We start from the raw sequence: 24,391 nt of genomic DNA, 5'->3' as shown, positions 1-24,391 counted from the left end.
CCCTTTGGCTAATCCCAGCCACCTTAGGCTTTATACTGGGAAATGTGAGATCCCAACCATTAAAGAGGCCTGCGTATTTTCATCGTAACAAAACGGAAGATTGCATTACTGCAGTGGTGCATGATGCTACACGCACAGGTCATTTGCGAGTAGTACAATGGCTTCATTGGCATCGTGAAGAGAGCTGTACCAGGCTGCGATCGACAGCACCGCAACATACGGTTACTATAAGGTGTTTCTATTTCAGCACTTTCTATGCTCTCAGGTCGCAGAAATGCATAGAGGAAGAAATGTCTGGCAACGGCTCACAGCAGAATATTGCCTGACAACTATAGAGCAAACACGCCTAGTTTGATACATGTGATCATCTGATGCGAACCATTCTTTTTATGAGCTGTCAAACTTACCCCTTTGCGTGGTATACGACACACCTTTTTCTTGGCGAATAATGATTTCAAACACAATAGAAGTACAAATTTACACCTGTATAAAATGATACTTACGAGCCTAACTACGAATCGCAATTTAAGCACTCTAAACGAAAGCGGGGCGTCTACTCTATCTCTTGAGCACTTATAAGTGACGGAATGCTAAAAACTGAAGAAGTTGTTATCGCTCAAAAATATTATCTCCATTTTCGGGCCCTCAAAATGACGATACATTTAGGAGTGTTATGAGCTCAATATTTTATCAATTTTTGAGATTCAAAATTTAGTGTACAATTCAGGGAACTATATCCAATTTCACATGCTTAAAGAAAAGTGTCATTATATTCTTCGCCGGTGTACATGTACGTCATGGCATGCTGCATCTATGTTGGTCTGTAGGTTAGATTACTAAAGTAGTCGTGATCATATATAATTATTATTAAAATTCTCTCTATTCCCACCACAGGCCATACCAACCTCTTTAAAGTTTGTCCGCAGCACTCTCACATTAATCTACATGCGCCCGTTGCGGACGACCGCTCGTAGTAGTTTACTCTGTCGCATTAGCAACGAAGACTGCTCATTTCAGGCACCTCTCTTGCTGCCCAATCATTTTGCAACATTTTGCATCTTCACACTTTAATGTGATAACCCTAGCTACATTCGCGTCCAATGTAGCGTCATTTTAATCCTGATAGACCTAGGTAAGGAGTTGCCTCTCTATATCGTTCGTCAATGACGGGCAACTTAAGTTGTGTCAGCACATCTTCTCAATAGGACGAAACTTCTTGTAACTGCCCAGTTGGGGGTATGCATCCCGCCGCTAGGACTACATCGCACACTGTGTTTCTCCTGCACGATACAGTCCTTGCTTGGTCTCCTTCAAAGTCCGTCTGTGCAGTGCAAAGATCAAGATTGGGTTGCCCGTACGAGTTCACGTAGGCGTGACGCTACACTATCACATATATCGGACAGGGATCGGGAAATAAAATGTTTTATTTTACGGAAGAACGATCACCTGCGTAATAGCGACTGCAATACAACAGGAAACAATAATAATTACTTTGCAATACAATGAATATATTGGGCATATGCGTCTCCTCAACGACTGGCGAAATCGATGGCAATCGACGACGGAATGTGCCACCGTGCGTGTAGACGCAGAACAATGCGACAAAATGCGTAGGGCCATGCGTCCACCCGTCGAAAATGATGTCAAATGCATCGCCCATCTCCTCCTCGAGTATCAAGCCGACTTTGGCGGCAGCAAGATGCATATTTTCCTCCAGTGTCTTCGAACTTGTAGATCGCAGACGCGACATCTCACGCGTGAGCGGGTCATCCACTTCGCAGAGAGGCAAGTTACGCACCACAAACATCTGTACAAATGGTCCACCGCCTCTGAGACGAAGCCATAGGACTCCATCGTTCCGTTCTCCGCACGGCGAGATGTAGCCATCTCTGTCAAGTAGTCAGGGTGCCTGGTGCCCAAGTAAGAGAGCAGGTTGGAGTAGGGCCTGCTTGCGAGCTCCGTTACAGATCTTGCACGTGTAGCGATAGTCGGCTCCCGCTTCAAAGAAGAAAGCACAGATGTCAGTACTTGTGGGCATAGTGATGCTGGAGGGTTGCAAAAGAGAAAGTTGCTGGTCTTGAGCTGTGGAAATGCTAGTAAATAGCGAAGTGAGATTGAAAAGAGTTTGAAAACAAAGTCGCAGTCGGAAAGAGCGAGAATACACAATAGTTGGCCCACGTAGACACCAGTTCTTTGACTTTGTTTCTCTATAATCTTCTTACTAAGTCTTTTAAGGTATTGTATTGGGTATTATTGCACAATTTTTGCATTTATTTTTTGCACTTTGCTTTAATAATAAATATTGTCCCCACTATTGTACGTATTTTTGCCCAAAAAGTTATTTTTTCCGATCCCTGATATCGGTCACTCCGCCTTCTTCCCAAACTGCCGTGGTGCCGAGCTGTCTTAGCTGTATCTACAGCGCACTACTAAATGTGATATTGACACTTGTACATTAATTGACACTTGAGTAAAATGTGCTTGCTTTCACCCCGACCCAACGCAAAGATCTGGTCATTGTCGCGCGAAGATAGATAGCGTGTGCGGCTTGGATAAATGGTTTCTGGCAGGTCACAATACAGTCTCATCGCATACAAGTTTAGCAAGGTAAATTTTCTTCATCTACGTGCATAATATTATTTGTGCAAAGGAAGCGTTTTATATGACTGTTTTAACTGAGCTCTCAAACGATCCAGAACTGTTATGACACGAGTATACATGTACATAATCGCTGCATTATCACATCACCGGAAGGACTCTGGATAAAATCCAAAGAATAGTCTAAAGAGTTTGGCAGCCCTCTCTCCTTCACGTCTGATGTGCGTATAGAATTAGTTAGGTCAAACGATTCGCAAGACACTCGTTTAGAGCCGTATATTATCTCTGATGGAGCCAAAAAGTATTGACTGCACATCCTTATGACATACAGCTCCCCATGAACGACGCGAAGCGATCACAAAAATTAACAATTTGTTCACCGGCAGTAACAGAGGATCCCTTTGATTTGTTAGGGAAACTTTCAACTCCAACCGGTTCTTGTTCACACATCGTGAATCTTAACCGAGACGACGACGCCTGTCATCGCACATACGGTCGAACCAATGACGAATGCGCTGAATCTACCTTTTTACGCCGTCATCACTCAAAATTGGCTTTGACATTAAAAAGAATGTTTGGTGTTACACTGACTTGAGGTATCCAAGAAAAGATAATTGGCGATCATCCCTGCTCTCTTTCTTCCATCAACTGTAGCATTCCTCGTTTTCCTGATACCAGGGACATTTTCCGTAGATGTAATAAGCATCACCCAATCTTTACCTGCGCCAGACTGAGCGCGGTTGTGGTAGACATGAGGATCATCACAAGCTGCTCAATGGCGCGTCTACGGCTCAAGAACACTTCGTCCTCTTTAAGGTACATACACCTCTTGATTACATATCTACTTCATACATTTGGCAGAACTTCCATTAAAAAAACAATGATGAGAGGATTTTTATTTTTGCTAAGAATTAGCACCGAGTACCCAGTCATATGAAGGTTGTTGATATTGTTCTGCTCGAGAAGTGCATCTAGGACTGTTAACATAAGCTGAGCCCAAGCTGCATGTTGTGGTAATCTAACACGAAAGAAGTGTACATTTAATAATAGTTGGTAATTTATCTAAACAAGCGGCGCTAAATTGTTTGCAGTTTACATGTTTTCATGCTCAGCATCTGAAGAGCAGATCCATTTTTGAAAAGAAAGTAATACGTCCTAAACGAGTCCTAAAATGTCAAAAAAACAAAAGTCCAAAATCCCGGGGACAGGTAATATCGTACTAGGAAAATCTCATTTTGACAAATAGGACATTTAGGACTCGTTTGGGACACATTATTTGACACAATTTTTTCTGTACATTTATTCCTGAAACATGTATCGCAATTGTACAGGTTTTGTGTGGGAGACCCGCTCGCCTCCGTCTAACAGATTACAGCATCCGTTACATGTACTGTGCCGTTACCAGCAGCGACCCTTGCGGCGGGCTCGCACTCTATCACCCGATAAACTAATGCATCGAGCGTGTTTTTTTCAGACCCGATCCGTCATTAGTATTTTTCTTTTAGTCACCTGTTGGTCCAAGAAATATCATGTAATTTCTTATTGTCACCTGCGGTCCTCAAGAAATATCATGTAATACCTTATTGTCACCTGCGGTCCTGTTGGTCCAAGAAATAACATGTAGCATGGGTCCATTTCTAATCGCGACCTTAACTTTTTCACAAGCTGATCTCATGTCGACAGAGGACACGTTTGCTCCAACGACCGCGGTCTTCATCATGAAATCGTGCGGGAGTACAGGTTGCTGTGGCACCCCTGTACGATATAATGCTAAAAGCTTCCCAGCGTATTTAATGGTCTACTCAAATTGAAAAAAATGTATGTTGGTGAAGTAGTATGGATTGAAATTAGAAACACCCACCGATTTAGCAGTAAGATCAATGCAAAAGCACCCCAGCTTTACTCGACCGAATCAATAGCTCTAGTATTTGTAGAAAAGAGTCTGAAATGTCGGGTTTTCGTCAGCCCTCAGCTTTTTGTAAACGACATCGTCAGACAATTTCGAGGTGTATATCCATTAGTAAAACTTGTCTCCCCGATAGCCACTGTCGGTCAGCATCTTCGTAATTTTGCTGACGTTAAGCCTCTCTTCGTTAATGTGGTTGTTGTGGAGCGTACTGTGACGTTTGTGACCTCGTAAAAGTCGACTATGCTCACTTGGTTGATCGTGGCTGGGAGCCAAGTTTGCATTTAAACCATTGGTAATGTCTGTGGGTGATGAGAGAGCGCCGTGCGCCACAAAACCAACGCTGCCGCGATCACGAAGTCGAAGACAGCTTCATGATTGATGTAGAAAAGCAATGGCTTGGTCGCTGGATGGTGGAATGCGGAATGAAGAATGAAAGCAAATTAACACTTTCCGAAAAATTTTCTCAACGGACAATACATCTCTGGCTCGACCAATCGACGGGACTTCAATCTCAGACTGTTCGCCGTAGCTCCGAACTATTAGTTCGAGGAGGAGGGGAAGCACTTCATTTTCCTCAGCCGTTCCTATGCTATCAGCAAGACGTTAATAAGTCGTATGATATGCCGTATACTGCATCGTAGCAGGGCTTATCGATAAAATTTTAGCTGATGGGAAGCTCAAACGAATTGATGATGGTATACCGTAATCATGTAAATATACGGTACGGCACTTTTTCAATGGATGACGGTATACCGTAATCATTTAAAATACGGTACTTTTTGTAAGCTTTTGGCGAAGGCAGGCGTTATTGTGACCGACTGAAAGGTACGAAGACGAGCCTTTTGGGACCGACCGACCACCGACGTGTCCGATTGTGCCCGTCGAAGAAATTCACCCTTTCTTGTATGGGCTATATAATCCGATACGAGCACTTAGGTTTTTTGAGCGAAGACATGCTTAAGGCCGCGGTTAACCTCATGAACGAATCCAGCATTTCTGTGACGTTTCCAATGCAATGTATTTGGCAGCAACTATATAATTGAAGTTAGACTAAGTATATTGCTTCACATGCACATCTGCAAGTAGCGATAACGCTGGTACTGCAGTGCTTTCTTACGCAATTCACTGGTCCTTTCTCCACTACAGAACGTTTCGAATGCAAGCAGAACGTACACTTCACAGTTGTAGTAGTCTAGCTGAGCCCCAGCATCAGTAACATAGAGATCCACTCTGAAACGTCCTGGTGTAGTTGGTATGTGTTGCACAAGTTTGAGCGCTAGTGTTCCCATGGTGCCATCGTAGCTGCTCATGAAATCACATTACTTGATAGTTGACTTGGCTGGGCCGACCATGACACCACACCAGTGCGTGCCGTTGAAGTTCACCAGAAGCAGCATAATCGCTTAGTAATACAGCTGAACAACCGTTTTAGCACTTCGTCTGGAACGCTCACATTTCCTCTCTCCACAATACCCCATTTCACCGGGTCGCCTGTCATGACTCCCTCTTGTTGACCAAATAGCTTTGTCATTGCCTCTGTCAACGCAGTGTTACTAAGTAGTGATCTGCATCGAAAGTCAACGATCCGAATCTACAAAATATGCATACACAGTGCTGGTTGCTGCTATCGTTAGAATATGCAAAGTGCTTACCCTTTCAGAGGAAATCGGAATTGCTTCGAGACACCAACTCTGCATCTTGTTCCACCCGGAATACAGACAAAATATCCAGCGAGAAATCAATTTCTGAGATTTATTTTATGGCTCTCTTGATTTTGCTAAGCTCTTTGACTGCTTGGCGCCATAGCTTCATGGCTCTCAGTGTCCGCATCCGGATTACAAGTAATCCACTGCAAAGTCTAGCTCTGGCAATTTCTTGTGCTTCTTTTGTAGGGAAACCATATTTTCGCTCGCTCGCTGGAGTATCTCTTTAGCCAACATACGAGAAATGTCGATTGAATCCATGATAACTTTGTTAACCGGCAGCTGCGAAATCACGTAGGGTATTGGAGGGTTCATCTTCTTATCAACAAAAACAAATAGCTGATATCGGCGTAGCGGCTCCGCACATGATGCGTAGGGAGGCTCGTGTGAAAGGAGGCCCTGAATTATTTTGAGAGTCATGCCTTGATAAGTTATCTTGTGCCAATAATAGGGATACATTCCTTTTCACTTTCTTCGTCTTTGCCTTCTGCTTTGGACGGCCTCGTGGCCGTAAGAGACTTGCTATCTCAAATCCAGGTGAGTCTGCATTAATTAGTTCGGATTTAAGACTTGGGTCAGCTGCACCACCGAGTGACCCACCGATAGAGACACCGACTCCACCGACCGAGGCACCGACCCTACAGTCTCTACCGATTGAGACACCACCAGCATTTATTTTAAAATTCGATCATAACCAATCATATCGCGGAGAACAGGGGCTTTTGACGGGTTTCCGAGCATGCTACTACCACGAGTGGACGACGATACAGTCGGCGACATCAAGCTGATAATTTGACAACACAAGGCACGCAAGGGTCCTTGTTCAAAGACACTCAGACCGTTATACTCGTCCTTCCGAAGCCTGGCTGAAAAACGAAAACATTTCATCATAAAGACGCCATAGACGCGAACACAGTAAGGCCGCTGATGTTGGGTGATGGGCAGGCTGGTCAGTGCCCAGTTCGACCCAGGGACGGCATCTTGCTTTCACTCGCGATGGAACTCAGATCTAAACGCTGCGCAACAAGACGTTTCAACCAGCTAAGCGATTGTTGCATTTGAGAAACCTTCAGTGGCCAAGGAGGACACCCTTGTTATAGTGATACCCTGGAGAACTATCACTTATGAGCACGGGACAATTGGTCGGAAGGACGTAAGTTGTCGTTCACGTAGACGTGTAAGTTGACACTAATGAAACCCACTGCGAAAAGAAACAAACAGTTGTACGCGATGGACATAAGAAAACGAGCGCCCAATGAGGGGCTTAAGATCCAAGAGAGAGAAATGTTTTGCCGCATCATTTTGCGGATCACCGCACCGATTTATCGTTAAGTTTTTTTTGTATTTAACAATCTTGTAGTTCCGCAAACTATGGGAGAATAATATGAATGCAAGAAGCCAAATTAGTGTGTGGTCCGTGAGGAAGACTCGCGGCAGGTGCCGATTTTCCCGAATCTACATAATGCTGAGGTACCTCCCAGCTTAGCAGTAATAAGCACTGCCCCAAAATAACCTGTTGATTACGTTAGTATTGTACCTAGTCTTGCAAGCTGTACCCGTCAGCTATTGCGGTGAGCAGTCGAGTTCGCATGCGGGTCAACATAGATCACATTCACAATAACAACGAGAAGTTACGCGTTCGCGAATAGAATGAAATAACTGTGTATACATAATTTGTTGGTGATGGGCTAAATACTCTAATAGATAATGAAATACACATTGTGCCATCCTACTTAGACCTTTTCCCAAGCTTCTGGAAATCATTTTGCTTGAATATAATGCCCAAGTAGACTAGTTAAAAAGGTTAAGGACAAGAACTTGACAAAATCGACGTCATTGTTTGCCACCAACGATGGCGAAGTAGCGATTCAGACTGTTTGCCATAGGAATCCTGGACATTTTTAAATCTTTTGCGATCGTGCTACCAGATTTAAAAGAGAACATACACGCATGTGTCGAGCTATTAATAGTAGTATTGTAGGATATAGTCACTTACTCTAATTGAAAAGGAATTGAGTATGATTAGCGTAACTCGCAGACAAACTAATATTTTTCTTATCTGCAAATCAATCGCGAGAATCACAATTAGGTTTAAGAGTCCCACTTTTTTTCTTTTTAAACTGGCTTTTCTGATACACAACGTACAAGAAAAAATTATTACGGCTTAACATCACCATCAGGAGTTTCCAGCATGATTTTCCATTTCACTTGACAACTTCCCAGCCAGCCAACAACCCACTGCAAAGAACCATGCGACTCTTTTTCATCTTGCTGATAGCATGTGCAATTCTAAAAATCGACAGCGGCCATGCTCTGTATCCGTCTAACGATCGATACGAGGTGAATGAATCAAGCAGACTCATCCAATACTCCACCGACCAAAAGAGACATCTACGCACGTACGACGCTGGAGAAGAGAGAGGTTTCTTCAATGGTTTGTCCAAATTTTGCTTTGGGTCTCCTTCCTAGTAATCGAAAAACCAAGGCGGAATGGCTAAAAAATGCGGCGCTGTACGACGACATGCTGAAAGATGAATCCAAGGTTGCTGGTGTGTTCTCAGCATGTAAGAAACTGGGATATTCGGACAAAACAGTCATGGGTGCCCTGAAAAAACTTGGTAAGGATTCGGACGAGTACAAAATCATTGTGACCCGCTATCGTGAATACAAAAATAACCCCTACATACGTACGGATTAGAGCGAGTATGTTGGAGTACCACATGAGTAGATCAAGATGATCAATTGGAAAGCAAATAACAAACACGACACCTCGTTGATCATTTGCAAAACATCAATTTTATTGTTTCTGCGGGTAGCCTTGATTTTTCAAGTTTCCCAAACCAATCGAAAGGCAATCATTCACTGTCCTTCTCGCGCTATGAAGCTTTTTAAAACAAGAATATAGCTATTATGCGACCTCAAGGTCCAATTATGATGCTAAGTGCTTCATTAATATTACTCAAATACTGCCTTATCAAAATATGGATCTAATCTAAAATTACGAGATTGGTATCAAGAATCATTGAAAGTAAGAATGCTAAGCTTCGATTCTACAAAAAAAATGATGTCAGTTTCACAATTGGAGTACTCTAACAGACAGCAAACAAGACAAAGCTGACCGTGCGAACGAAGGCGCTCAAACTTCTAATTGTTGATATGCACCAACTCTGCACGGTTCGGCTAACCGGCGTGACGTTCCAAACTGGACCGGTCCCAAACCGGTTAATCTGGTGGATGGCCAGGAGCACTAAAGTTTAGAGGACAGATTTAATTGACTTTAATCTACTCACTTCGGCATTTGCCTTTAACAACAACAACAGGTTAACAGCCGCAAACGCTCAACTCTACTGGAACGTTCCAAAATATGACGACAACCAAGCACGCCGAAGTCCTCCTCGGGAGTGGGAACTACTTCCACTGGGAGTACAATATGCGCATGACGCTAGCCAGGAAGGGCCTGCTTGCGCATATTCAAGCCGTCAAGCCGGAGAACGAGATCACCGAGGCGTGGCTCGTCAATGATGCCAAGGCGCTCGGCATCATCGCTCAGGGAGTGGAACTCCAGCATCAGACCAAGATTCGGTCGGCCACTCGTTCCATAGAAGCTTGGGGAACGCTGCGAGAGTTCTATAACCGCACCACGCTCCACAACCGCGTGACGATGACGCGTCGCCTCCACGAGTTCAAGATGGAAAGTGGATCGACTATGGCAAAGCATCTGGATGCGTTTGATGAGCTGATCGTCGGGTTGCAGACGCTAGGAGAGCCCATGGACGAGGCACGCCAGCTGGTGGTGCTGCTGAGCAGCCTCCCCGATGAGTACGAGCTCATTTCGTCTATCGTGGAGAATGCCAAGGGTGTGACGCTCATCGAGGCCAAGGAAAAGCTGTTGAAGGAGTACGAGCGACTCGAGAAGAAGGAAACCATGGAGAAGGCGTTCCAAGTGAATGGGAACGCAGGCAAGTTCCGGAACGGCCGAGGGAACGGTCAAAAATGGAACGATCGAAAATGGAACGGTCCGAAACGGAACGTTGGTTTCAAGGGCAAGTGTTTCAACTGTGACCAAGTGGGTCACATGAAGCGGGACTGTCCTGCTGCAAAGAAGAGCAGTAAAGACGATGCAGTGTTTGCAGTTGGTGGGGAACGCTCGGCCGGGTGGCTGATTGATAGTGGTGCGACGTCGCACATGACCCCTCACCGGAACGACCTATTTGGGTACGAGGCACTAGACAGTGGCATCAACGTGACGATTGCAGATGGCAAGAAGCTGCGCGTCACAGGAACTGGAACGGTAAAGTTGACTGGTTTGGACGGTAAACGCATCCGAATGGTGGACGTGCTCCACATTCCGGGGCTCGATAGACGGTTATTGTCGGTCGAGAAGCTCGCGGAACGAGGCATGAGCGTGGAGTTCCAGCGTTCCAGTTGTGTAATTTGGGGACGGAACGCTGCGATAGCGTCAGGGAAGAAGGTCGGTTAGGCGTTCCTGCTGGACTGTCAGCAGGAGGAGGCACACTTCGTGCAATACGCCGGTCCTGACAGCGAGTGGGAGCTTTGGCACGCTCGCATGGGTCACCTCAACAAGGACGCGCTGACGAAGACTCAACGTTCCACAATTGGTATCCCACATGTGAAAAATGGGAACGAGACTTTGTGCGGTGGATGTATGAAGGGAAAGCAGACCGTGACGACGTTCCCGTCACGATCGCTAACGAGAACGACGCGTGTGTTGGAACTAGTACACACGGACGTAATGGGTCCAATGAGAACGATCTCAAAGGGTGGTGCCAAATATGTTCTGACGTTCGTAGACGACTACTCAAGGTTTGTCGTTGCGTACTTTATGAAGAGCAAGAGCGAGGTGGGCAGCAAACTGAAGGAGTTCAAAGCATTGTACGAAACCCAGTGGGGGGAACGTCTAAAATGTCTTCGTTCCGATAATGGAACGGAGTTCGTGAACAAGACAGTTTTGGAACTATGCAAACGGAACGGTATCGTGCATCAGCGTAGCGTTCCATACAGCCCTCAGCAGAATGGAGTGGCGGAACGCATGAACCGTACCATCATGAAGAAGGCAAGAAGCATGCTGCACTACAAGTCTATGTCGACGCAGTGGTGGGCGGAAGCGGTTAGTACTGCAGTGTATCTCATCAACCGTTCCACGAACACATCAAACTCTGATGTCACGCCGTACGAGCTGTCGTTCCAGGTGAAGCCACGGATGGAACACCTACGTGTTTTTGGGTCACAAGGGTACGCTCATGTGGACGACGTGATGAGAACGAAGCTGGAACCCAAGAGCTTCAAGTGCACGTTCCTCGGGTACGCTGAGAACGTGAAAGGATATCGTGTGTACGACATGGATGCGTCGAAGGTCAAGGTGACACGGTCGGTCAAGCTGGACGAGCGTGAGATGGGCGGAATCTATGACACGCAGTCGCCAGCTTCAGGAACGGTCATCCATGTGACGAGGAACGATGATACGATCGTTCCAATATCGGGAGTGGAACGTAAGCCTGCTCAGGATGAACCGATGGAAGAAGCAGAGGAGCCTGCTCAAGACATTGAGATGGACGACCTTGAACCGGAACGGAACGCAGAAATACAGCAGCTACCCGCGCCGGAGGAGCCCAGGTTAAATGGGTTGGATTTGGCAACGTTCCATTCGCAGCCTCCATCGTTCCATGAGGACCGGATGATCTTCCATCCTGAAACGGAACGATCTACGCGCCCTCGTGAGCCATTACTTCTACTTGGGAATGGTGACGATGAAGATGTGGAGCGTGGAAGTGATGGACCGTCATCTCCTAAGCGTGCCAGAATCGACGAAGATGGTTTGCTCGCAGAGGCAGTGTTGGCGTACGCGGCCAGCATTGGTGGCGTTCCAGATACGCCTAACACGTACGCAAAAGCTATTGCCAGTAACGAAGCAGGAGAGTGGCGTCGTGCTATGCAGTCAGAGCTGAATTCGCATTCCCGGAACGGAACATGGACGCTCGTTCCACGTGGAACGACAACTCGTTCCATTGGATGTCGCTGGGTGTTCACGAAGAAGCGTGACGAGAACGGCCGGGTTATCCGTTACAAGGCACGCCTAGTGGCGCAGGGGTTCAAGCAGAAGTTTGGAATAGACTTCTTTGAGACGTACTCTCCAGTTGCGAATATGAACTCGATTCGAGTTGTACTCGCTGTTTGCGTTACGTGCGGCTACATTATGGAGCAACTGGATGCCGACACAGCGTTCCTAAACAGTAATTTAAAGGATTTGGTCCACATGGACGTTCCATTTGGCCTCGAGAATGCTGAAGGCATGAAGTGCAAGCTGCTAAAGGCCATCTACGGCTTGAAGCAAGCTGCAAGTGCATGGAACAAGACTATTCATCGCGTGTTCCTGCAGAATGGTTTCAAATGTTGCGGAGCCGACCAGTGTGTCTACGTCAAGCGTTCCAAAAACGCATTCGTGTACTATGTCTATATGTGGACGACATGATCATTGCGGCCAAGACGCGCGACAAAATTCGGGAGGTCAAAAACGCCCTGAAGAGCGCATTTAAGATGAAGAAGCTTGGCGAGGCCAAATTCATTTTGGGAATGGAGATTGACCACGATAGAGAATGTGGAACGTTGATGATCAAGCAAACTCGGTACATTGACGACATTGTGGAACGATTCAATCAACGGAACGCCAAGATGGTGGAGAACCCTTGTGCAGCAAGCCTGAAGTTATCCAAGATGATGTCGCCGACTACGGAAAAGGAACGTGCCGAAATGCGGTCACGACCGTATCGTTCGTTAATCGGGTGCCTCATGTACATCACAACCTGTACTCGGCCGGACATTGCCTACGTTGTCACGCAGCTGGCACGCTTCCTAGAGGATCCTGGAACGCAACACTGGAAGGCAGCGATTCGTGTTCTGCAGTATTTGAAGTCCACTCGCCATCATGGTATCGTTTACAAAAGTGGAACGAGTGGATTTGGAACGCAAGCTGTCAAGGCAGAAGCGTTTACGGACGCAGACTGGGGAAGCAACATTGACGACAGACGTTCAGTGTCTGGCGTCATGATCATGATTGGGAACGCTCCGGTGGTGTTTAAGTCCAAGTACCAGAGGACGGTTGCACTTAGCTCAGCGGAAGCAGAGTACATGGCACTAAGCCTTTGTACTCAAGAGGTACTATGGACACGTGCCATGCTGAAGGACATGGGTCACGAGCAAGTGGGAGCGACGCAGGTCTGGGAAGACAATCAAGGTGCTATTGCACTTGCAAGCAACGCTGGATATCACGCGAGGACCAAGCACGTGGATATCCGTCACCACTTTATTCGAGAGAATGTGGAACGTTCCACAATCAAGGTGGCCTACATCGACACGAAGCAGCAGTTAGCTGACATGCTTACGAAAGCACTGGGAACGAAGTCGCTAGCGTTCCTTCGCGAAGCAAGTGGAATCAAGAAGAGGAACGACGTGCAGTAGCGGTGAGTGGGAGTGTTGATATGCACCAACTCTGCACGGTTCGGCTAACCGGCGTGACGTTTCAAACTGGACCGGTCCCAAACCGGTTAATCTGGTGGATGGCCAGGAGCACTAAAGTTTAGAGGACAGATTTAATTGACTTTAATCTACTCAGTTCGGCATTTGCCTTTAACAACAACAACACTAATTCTATAAAGATAAGCAAAGAGCTAGCGGACGCGTCCACTCGAAAACGAACCACGTGAAGAAAGGTCAGCAAGTCATAAAAAGTATAGTTTAAAATTAATTTGATAACCAATCGTTATGTAATTTATTAATAAAAACAATTATTATAGCAATTCTGTGTAAAACAGAGAAGGTTCGAATACTCTATATGAAAGGGACCTCAGTGTGGAATTTGGTTTATACAGAAACTTTAAAAAAAAACGTATAAAGTAGAAGAACAGCACAACAGAGATAACCCAGCAGCAGCTATACGACATCACTTCCTCGCCTAAATCACGTTGCCAACGCTGTGCGTGAAAGCTCTCCACCTATGTAGTGCGCTGGTCCGCTATATGATATTTGAACAATGCAATGTTGCCCGGACAAGGAAAATCTTCCCAAAGTTGGACTACCCGAATAGTACCCCGTCGCTTATCTTTGTAAATACAACGGGATACAATCAAATCGCCGGGTATTAATCAATAATTACCGTTGAAACTCTTTGGCTTTCGAAAAATAAACCGTAGAAATGTATAAGTTCGTAAAATTGGTTTCATCTCATAATTTTATTTTTTTAGCGCTGGTGCTTGGCTTTGTAATGTGCTGCTCGTTTCCCAGACACGATTAATTCTGATTTGCTAGAGGCCGCCATTTTCGTCAGCAATTATTGTACGTATGTTTCGTCGTCGAAAAAATAATTGGAAGCGTAGGTTTTTTTTATTTCAAGCCAACGGAGAGTCGGCGAAGTGATTATGGCCGCCCGCGTGAGCATTGGCGTTCCTCCGCTGCTCACTAAATTCCTGTCGCAGACAAAGCCTCAACTCACAAACGCATCTTACTGGAGTTGGAGACCATCCTTCGAGTAGCTTCCCAGACGGTGCGATGAATCCGATGAAAGTGAACCTAAAAAGAGATAAGACAAAAGTTGACTAGTTTTCAAGAAAAGAGCTATGTAGAGCTGCGAACAAACAATATCAATTTGTGAAGAGGGATATAAGGGCTGGCACTTGAGCCACAAAATAAATGATAAACATTACAAATAAATACTGCTATGCTCAGGGCAGGCATCAATACAAATATTATAAATATTTAGTAATTATTGTTATGGCCATGCTAAAATCGCATCCGTAATTGGTTCACCAGAAATCTTTTGGAAAAGGCGGTCATGACAAGCAAATCGACGTCGTCAGATGGCTACGTGAGACCCGCAACGAAGGTATCATAGTATCAGCTATGGATGCGGCAGCGACAAATTGCTTTCTTTGTGTACTTCACCGTAACCGAGTGGAAGGTTGTACTACTGCGGCGATGGATAACGCTGTACGCAGAGGCTATCAACGATCAGTAGAATAGCTTTCCATCGTTAAGAGGATGTACCAAAAAAGCTGCAGCTGGTCAGTTTGATGTGTTTGTTCCTCTTTACACTATACATGTTTTTTACGGAAATATCATTACAGTTCGATGAATATATATATATTACGACATCTTTCAAACACTTTTTTTAATTTTCTGAATATTTACGCTTTATGAACCCAGCTGAAACAATTTTAAACTTGATGCTTGCCTTGCAAGGATTACATTTTTTACAGAAACATGGAAGTCGCTCCCAGCGTTGCACGTTAGTCCTCTTCGACAACTCGAAGAGTTGGGTAATTAGCATTTATCCAGGCGAGTATCTGCTGCTTTGAGAACGTGTCAGACGCTGCTTGCACTGTTTTGATTGTGCATTTCTGAGAGCATTGAAAGTGCAGAAAGAGAAAAACTTCGAAGTGACCGGACTCTGCAGCGTTGTCAATGGCCGCACTGATACACCCTTTTTCGCGATGACATTGAAGCCATTCTACTACTCGAAAATAGCTCCGTGTGCAGCGTTATCCATCGCTGCAGCTGTGCAACCTTCCGTTCGGTTACGGTGAAGATACTTGACCACATCCAGATATCCATTTGCTGCTGCCCCATCCATCGCTGCAGCAGTACATCCTTCTTTGCGGGTCTCATGTAGCCATTTAACGACATTGATATGGCCTTTCGTGGCAGCCTGATCCATAGAGTTTGTGGTGCATCCAGCGTCCGTATTGGCATTCAGCCACTGAACCTTTCCAGATGACCATTTCGAGCAGCTCCATCCATTGCAGCAGTTGAATTCACTTCCTTACGATGTTCAATAAGCCATTTTACCACTTCGAGATGGCCTCCGCCAGCCGCAGCATCAATAGCTAAAACGGAACAGCCTTCAGAGCGATTACAGTAAAGTCACTGAACGACTTCTAGATGTCCGTTAGCAGCTGCGCCATTCATTGCTGCCTTGGAGCATATTAAAGACGGCCAACTCGTCACTTCTTCTCGTTTACGTTTTGCTAGAGATGTGTTGCGTGGGGCTCAGGTTGAAAGCCTTGCCCTCATTGCACTTTGGAGTGAATGCAAGCTGCATTTACTACCAGCTGGCAGTCCTTGCAGTTGCAGCTGCAACTACTAGGCTCGAGCCTCTGGCAGTGCCAGGAGGCTGTCCTGCTCGCTGTAGCGATAACATGATTTGGAAACAGAGTAGTCTAGTCACTTTACCTTTTGCTTTCTACTGAGTAAGCAATACAATCGGCTAAACGTTCGGAAGTGCCAGCTTCCCTAACTGTGTCTACTGTTTTCGTCTCGTGGACGTACTACAAGATGTTTTTACCGAACTCTGCAAGTTGTGGAGGTATTGCAAAACTTCGAGGTGTCCATTCCTTGCTGCGTTGTCCATGGCAGCTGACACTTTTCCGCCCGTTGCGTTGCGTCACCAAATAAATTGACATCTTGGGCATCACCGTACTCTGCACAGAGCCATTGTACGACCTCAAGGTAGCCTTTGCCTGCAGCGATTGCCAACGTCATGCACGACACTATCTGAGCTACTTCGTTCGTACCTAGTTCTTTGACAAATGACGAAGCTGATTTAATTGTTCTTCTCTCTGACGGGCATATTCGACGGCAGTCGTAGGTGTTTTGGACCGAGTACGAAGATACTCCGCTACCTTTAGGTGACCATTTGCAGCAGCAATATGAACAGCGAGACTTGCCTCTTTACCCAAACCGGTAAAGTCCTTCCCGTCTTTCCCAACGCCATTGTCTAGTAGCCAGCGCACAATAGACAATTGTCCACACTGTGCTGCAGCTACTACCACCCCCGTCATGACTTTATTTCGGTATTTGGATGTTAACCACTGTAGGATATCAAGACGACCATGTTCCGGAGCCGTACGTAGGCTTTGAGATCTCCCAGACCAAAATCCATCTTTCCTACGTATCAACCACTTTGCAATAAACACATCCCCGTTAGCCATCGCTGTGTTTAACACGGGATGCCAGTCATGTTGGATGTCGCCGAGCTGGCGCTTCAGCCACCACATAATGTCACTACGATGACTCGAGATCGCAGCAGACAAAATCTGATCGCCCCACTCAACACGAAAGCCGATATTTGGTTTGGAGGTAGGCCGACTAATCCCGTATTGTCATTGTCAAGAAAGAACTGGAGTATAGGAAATGACCCCATTGCTGCAGCCACTTGGACAACATCGGGAGTTACTATTTATCCCGGAAGTTCGATGCATAGCCACTTCATCATATCCAAGTTTTGGAGACGAACCGCCTCTAGCATTGACTTCGTGAACTCGTGCTGCCGGTAGTGAGGCTCTTGCTGAAATAGATCGCGTATACTCCACTTGCACCGCGCATTCGTATTGGTCTGTCGTGGCATAGTTAAGGTGCTGTTGAAGATGCGGTTGAGCAGGTCGAGGGAGTTGTACTTGCACGCCTTGTGCAGCGGTAATTCGACCGAGGAGTCCAAGTAGAGCGAGACGGTGTCGACTACGTGTGATATGTTCGTGAGGCGGGTCTTTGCGTGGAGCACCAGCTTCACGGTGAGTAGCGGGTCGATGTCAATGCTCACTCGGGCGGTCATCTTAAAGAAAAAATGAACTTTTTCGTGCTTCAGGTGGAGTGTAAATAACCAATTATTGTTTTACTGTCAAAAAGCCTCAAAAATTGATGGTTACAACAGAACTCTATTACGATGGATGGAAAGCTGCGAATGTAATAGTTGTTTTATGACATAGAGCAAAAACCTGCGGTGTGGTCAAAATAAATATTTCAATGTCTGACGACTGGCTGCTTGTATCCAACTCTGACAACCACAGCATTGGTATATAAGTTAGGTAACCTAGCACTCTAGAAAATGCATATTATGGATAAATCTGTGCGGCGACAGTTTGAAGAATGTTCGGCATTGTGGCCAACACGTCATCATTTTTTTTATTTTATCAGAACATATTCACGACGACTAACGGGTATTGTCAAATAGTATATCGGGCACTATTTAATAGTAGCATCAACACAAAGCAGCGTGTCCTGTACATCGCATTGTTGTCGGAGCACGTGAGACTTGTACTAAATGACAAAGGTTTCACGATTTCTAACAATTACTCCGCCTAAAGTCAAAACCTTTCCCACACAACAGCACTTTAATGTTCAACAAAGCAACCAGGGACATCTGCCTTTAAAAATACACAATATTAATAATTCGTATACGCTTACATCATATCAATCACCGGCGAGTACCTTGTCTTAGTGTGCAGCTTGCAAGCCAATTCTACCATCCCCCATTCATTATACGCGAGCTAAGCGTCCGACTTCTTTTTCTACCTCCGTAATCGCTAAGTAAATTCAGCATGAGCGACTTGTTTTGTAAAACTATACGACTCCTCCAACAAGCCACGGTTGTACTGATTTAGCGAAATTATACTAGACTTTTAGAGCAGCTTCATAGTTTGATTGATACCTGTATCATCTGATGCAAATCCAATCTTTTTGTTAAGCAGTCTAGCATGAGTAATAAACCGGTATTCCTTTTCGTGGTGTAAGATACACAATTTTCTTTGCCAGTTAAAGTTTTCTGGCCTGTAAGTACTTCACTACCAGGGTAATCGGCACCTAAGCCTATAGCGCAAGAAATACAGTGACTAACTACCCGTGGAAATATTTAAAATCATGTTTTACAAATTGGTCTACGCAAACGTAAATGAGCTATTTATTTTGATCATCGCAGTTAGCTATAGATGCCCAGAGGGCAACTGTATTGGGAACGGTCGCCGTCCCCCCCCCGGGAGTGACCTGCGACCAATTAGCTGAAGTAGCAAGGCAAACGGATGAGCGGCCATCGGGTCGCCCGAATCAGCTTGGGCATCGTCGGGATTTGTTGCCCAAATTGGTACCTGTCCCCGTCGCATTGGCATGAAGTGTTGAGAACGAACAACAACAACAGTTGAGTACGCCTTCGAAGGTGAAGCCAGGATCGGTGTTGTAACTGTCGTCAGGGGGATGTGCGTGACACCAGGGACGGAGGACACGAGGTACAGCACTGCCGCAACGTATGCAAAAGACAGTGAAACAATAGGAGAGGCATCATATGCAGGAAAGTAGAGAAGGAGGGACAGGCATAACTGAGACCGACGTCAACATCTAGACGGAAGTCAAGAAAGTGCCTGAGATGCTGAGCGAGGTCGTGGCCGGTGTCTATGCGCTCAATGACGATCTCTACACGAATGATGGATACGACAGCGAATACTACGACGGTCAAGAGGCATATGACTCGATTTACGTCGCTGCGTATGATCAAGAACAGGTGGTGAAGAGCGAGCGCAAGTCCAGCGGGTTCTTTTCCCGGTATTGAGGACCGGAAGTCCGACAGGCTGACCATCCCGCGTTCGGGTATAGTTGAAGCGCCCAGCGTGAAGAGAGTAGCACCGGAGTAGTCCGTGGTGGTTACTGACCGAAAATAACTGCCAAGATCCCGGTGCGTACGAGTCTGCGAGTCGCTCTCGCCCGAGTGGTGTTAGGTTTGCGACTTCCCCGTCGAGTGGGAGGCCATATACCGCATGGAGTTCGGTTTTGAGAGTGAGTGCATTGCCATTAAATGGGGCTACTACAACGACGTGACGTGGTGGGTCAACACAAACGTTGTCTGCTTCCTATGTGACTCGATAGAGTGTGGTAACTCCGTACCAAGCCCTGAGGACGGCCGATCAGTTTCGTCTGTCCCAGTTGGTTTCGAACGCTATGAAGGTGGCGCCGGTATTCTAATCGGACACGGCGACGGTAGAGAAAGCACGTGATTTCTGGTAGATCTTTGAAGTCCACACGGAGGGTCTTTCCGATCGATCAAGGCGGTTGGTATTTCGACATAGGCTAAAGGGGCGAGAAGCGGAGTGATGGTGGGGCATCTAAAGCAATCCAACGTTCTTCATGTTAAAGGTTCCATTCCATAACGAGTTTTTAAACCATACGGCTGACGAACTGTGGAAACGACTAGAGATCAGAAGGCGTGAAATAGGTGAGTTGGTGAAGGAATCGGGTCCGACCTGTGTGAGTCGTTGAGCAACCCCAAATGCTCGGATGCGCTACCAGTTGTTCCGTCGTGGTCTGAGAAACAAACGCATGTTAGCGACCCTAGATGCGAGTCCTGACTCTGATATCCATGAAGCGTGCGAGTGGCTGATGTTCAAAGATATAAACCTGCTGGTGTAGCAGGTCCACACGCCGGGCAAAAGACCCATTCCCGTGGCATTGCAGAAGCGTAGCATGGTCTTGCTGTACGCAGCGCTGTCGGCGCGTTGACAGCTCCGTAACGTTTCTGCCTTCTAACGGTCTGTATCAGGCGCCCCAGTCATGACGATGGAAACATGAGTCACCAATGCTCCACCATAGACCTGGACTGGTAGGCCCTTCTCAGCTTTGCCACACCAAAGTCCGGGCTGTGCCTTATGTTCTATACAGCCATGTAGCTCATAGCGAAAGCTGCGGCGACACCGCGGTGCGCGAGTTCATCGAACCCAAACTTCAGGTCCGTTGAGAACCATTGATACTTCCTTCAGCGTACCAAAGGCTAGTCCACTAAGGACCAGCCCGCGACCACCGCTCTGACATAGAGTGCAGTCGGGTGTTGCTATGCCAAGCGACATTCCGGCGGCAATTTAGCGCCCCAGAACACATCAAACGTTCAAGGGGTACCGCACCCCCGTACACCGAGTGTACTACCAGCAGCCCATCACTGCCCCTCACCGGTTTGAAAGAACCACTTCTCTCCAGGTTAAGTCCCGTGGTGTGCACAGCCTGCACACCCATCACAAAACTTGTTGCTTTTCAGTAGGGCATACCGCGTCTACTGGTGGCCGGGGAGTCTTGGTCCACCTGGCCGCGGCCTGCGCCACCGGACCTGGGGTCCACGGTCTGTCTGCTTTCCGAGGACTGGCGAGGGACACACACGCTGGTAGTGTTCATGTACGAGGCATCCGTAGTAGCGGACCAAGCTCTCAGCTGGCTTAAGTCCATGGGTGTGGGCTCGCCGTGCGCACCGGTATCAACAAAGTGCGTGACAGCAGGTGCAAGAACATCATTGCTGCGATGCTCCGCCTTCTGAGGAACGCCATTCTCATCGTGGCGATGTTCCTCTTCCCGAGGAGTACCAGCCTGCTTCTGGTTGTACTCTTCTTGGAGGGCGATTCGAATAGCTTTCTTTATAGTTGTCGCTTGCACCCGGAATAGCTGGGTGCGAGCAGGACCGACCTTCAGGTCGTCCATGAAGACTGTTGTCTTGATATCTTCAGGCAGAGGATTCCCGGCAGCTCATGTTTACCTTGCTTACACGCGAGAAAGCGTGAGCGCTGGCGGAACTCGCTGTTTGCCGGTAGGAACGCGGCTCGAAGCTGCTCACACAGCTGAGCCCAGGATGCAAAGCATCCAGGAGATGTCGTCGTCCCTGGTGTATGCCCAATGCTTGGCACGTCCACCAAGGTTGGACAGGGTGAAAGCCACCGGAAGTGGCTTGTCCGAGATGAGACCCGCCTTCATGGCGATCTCCACCCCACGGACCCAGAAGTGAAGGTTCTCTCCTTCTTTCCCCTCAAACGCGGGGACCCTAAGCCATACCTGCTTAGGCTTGGTTGCCTGGGGAGCGGCCATCGAGGCCTCCAAACTCCTGCGCACGTGAGCGATGAGACCATGCTCGTAGGTCTCAAACGCAGCCACACGTTCGTGTTGCTCGGCAGGCGTACCTGCCGCCAAGCTGCGAAGGACATCTTATCCAAACATACCTCCCATCTTCCGAACAGACTCGTACTGTGGGTCGTTCAAGCGAGGAAACTCGCTTCGGTCCATCGTAGCTCAAACGTTGAGCGCACAGAGGATTCCGGAAGTTCAATCTACCCGTGATGGTGTAGGATTGACTACGAGTGCTACCAAGTGCGACGGGGTCACCCAGCATTTGCACAGAGAAAGTGCTTAAGGGTATTTACTACCCGAGTGGATAATAGTCCACGTGTTCTCGGCCTCAAAAGGGAACGGATTGCTACCTAGAGGAGCAGATGTAAGACTGATGTTTTTATAAGTAAGATTAGCTTGGGCTCCATACAAACTAGAGGCTACCTTTAGTGGAGCTAAGTAGTCATGCCCTGGACGACTTCCAAAAAATCGCACACTCGCGGCGCGAAGCTAGTTTGGGTAGAGTTGCACCAGCAGATGATGGAGAGCGCGTGGCGCGTTGCCATGCGTACACGTCACTACCTGACGGTGTCATGCTTGGATGCTCCTTGCGTGGCCGCGAGGGATGACCCTTTACCGGAACGGCCTCGACACGAACTTCATAAACGCTACAAACCTCACGAGGTAGGTTTTATTGAGGTGTGGATAATGCTCGCACTGTTCGTAACAGCTGCTACTATATACTACGCTGATCTGCCTTCAAACACCTACTTAAAATATTCTCGCGCTTCTACAACCTTCCTTGGCGAGAAGTAGAGGCCGGCCACCGAAGCTACGATATCACCATCGAGCCCTAGGACTTGTGCTTTGCTTCTACGTGGGTTCAATGGAGAACTCGACACTGTGCATGTTGCTCGGGGTTCCCGCCAGCACGTTGTCGCGCTCGCTACGTAAGGCCGAAAAGGCTTTGTCGCGCGCCCTTCAGGACTTCTATCTAGCACGTATTTCATGGCCGTCGCCATCTCGACAGAGAGAGCTGGCGACGATGGTCAATTCCCGCGAGCCGCTATTGGAACACACGTTCGGGTTCATAGACGGCAAGAACTTCCGTGTAGGTCTCTATTCTGACTCTCATTATTGCTACAAGCCAATTAATATTCTTGTGTTGCTGTCTATATGTTTCAGATGCAGCAATTATCTAATTCTGACCTACTAAAATTGCGATGTATAACGGATGGCTACACTCCGTGCTGGTGCTTACCGACGGCGACGCTGGCTCACGAGGATGACCATGACGTCGGCGGTATGTGTCAGCAGCAGCCCGACGCTCTCGCCGTGATAAACGATGCTCGCCTACAGGATAGCGTAGCGCGGACGAAGCAGTGACGACGGAGGTGCCACCAGCATCACCGGCGATGATGTCGTCGGGCTGCGTGGCGCGCACGTGTGTGACGGAGATGCTGATGCCCGCGATCCATCACCAATTGGCGGAGTGTCCCCGCGTATACTTCACTACAGACGAAGTGCCTGTTGAGCTGTACCCGTCCAGATCATAGGCAACACCAGTGTGGAGATTAGGAGACGTGTTCTCCTCCTCCGTCGACGAATCTGCAATGCACCGCTCGCGCCAATACGTGGCCGAGTGATCCATCTCCTGCAAGAAGAAATACTATTAGCAAACATTCTTCTCCAAGCTCCTTGAGTACGTATTTTTCGCTGCGATGGCGGCACTTTGCTTTCAACGGCCGATTTTCGAAAGTGTGGATTGAGCGCAAAAATGAGATATGCGAGAAATATGCAGAGAGAGTGATTGTGGGTCAGTTCAGAGCGAAGGTCAGCATTTTCAATACAAAATTCTAGATCTAGCGATAAGATGACTACAGAGATTAAATATAGGTGAAGGGTGGATTACTCAGACGATTTTTACGAATTTATTCGATCGTTATGCCTGTAATATCTGCTGCAGGTATGTCAGGTGCTTACTATAGGCGTCTGCACCTGGCACCGTGTACCAGGTGTCCACAAGAGTGACGGGTCACTCTTTATCTAACATAGGGCACACTAGATTGTACCCCGTTACACCCCGACGCATTTTTCTCAACTCACCAAACAAAACTCAATTTGTGTTTAAAACAACAATGAAAGATCGTAACGAGAACATAATTAGACCATCTCGTCTCCAGAGATCGTATCCGACATGGACGATGTCGACATGGCTTTATAAGCCTTGTATCCGGTAGCTTGGTCCCTGGCAGCCTCCTTCGCGCTACACGTTGTAGCCTTGCTAATACACCTCGAGCAGAATGATATTTTTCGCCGTGTAAGCTTGCCATCCAATGCAATAAAAGTGATGCGTCTTCGAATCTTGCACGAGGAGCACACACGTCCGTAACAGAGCTTGCAAGTGCTTTTGCCGATTCCACGCAGAAGTCCTGACGTCGGTCTCTTACCGCACATGACGCAGTTCTCGTCACGTTGACTCTGGCGC

General features: G+C 47.1%; 1 protein-coding gene across 1 annotated transcript; it reads left to right on the top strand.

The window, feature by feature from the left end:
* Positions 1–8,460: 8,460 nt before the first annotated feature.
* Positions 8,461–8,679, top strand: PITG_22813 (secreted RxLR effector peptide protein, putative; the record flags this gene model as incomplete). Its single annotated transcript, XM_002904399.1, has 1 exon — positions 8,461–8,679. The coding sequence occupies one exon, from the start codon at positions 8,461–8,463 to the stop codon at positions 8,677–8,679; it is 219 nt and encodes a 72-aa protein (XP_002904445.1).
* Positions 8,680–24,391: the final 15,712 nt, after the last annotated feature.

Source organism: Phytophthora infestans, genomic scaffold (assembly GCF_000142945.1).
Source record: "Phytophthora infestans T30-4 supercont1.11 genomic scaffold, whole genome shotgun sequence".
NCBI lineage: Eukaryota > Oomycota > Peronosporomycetes > Peronosporales > Peronosporaceae > Phytophthora > Phytophthora infestans.
This window is presented reverse-complemented; position numbering and strand designations above follow the sequence as displayed.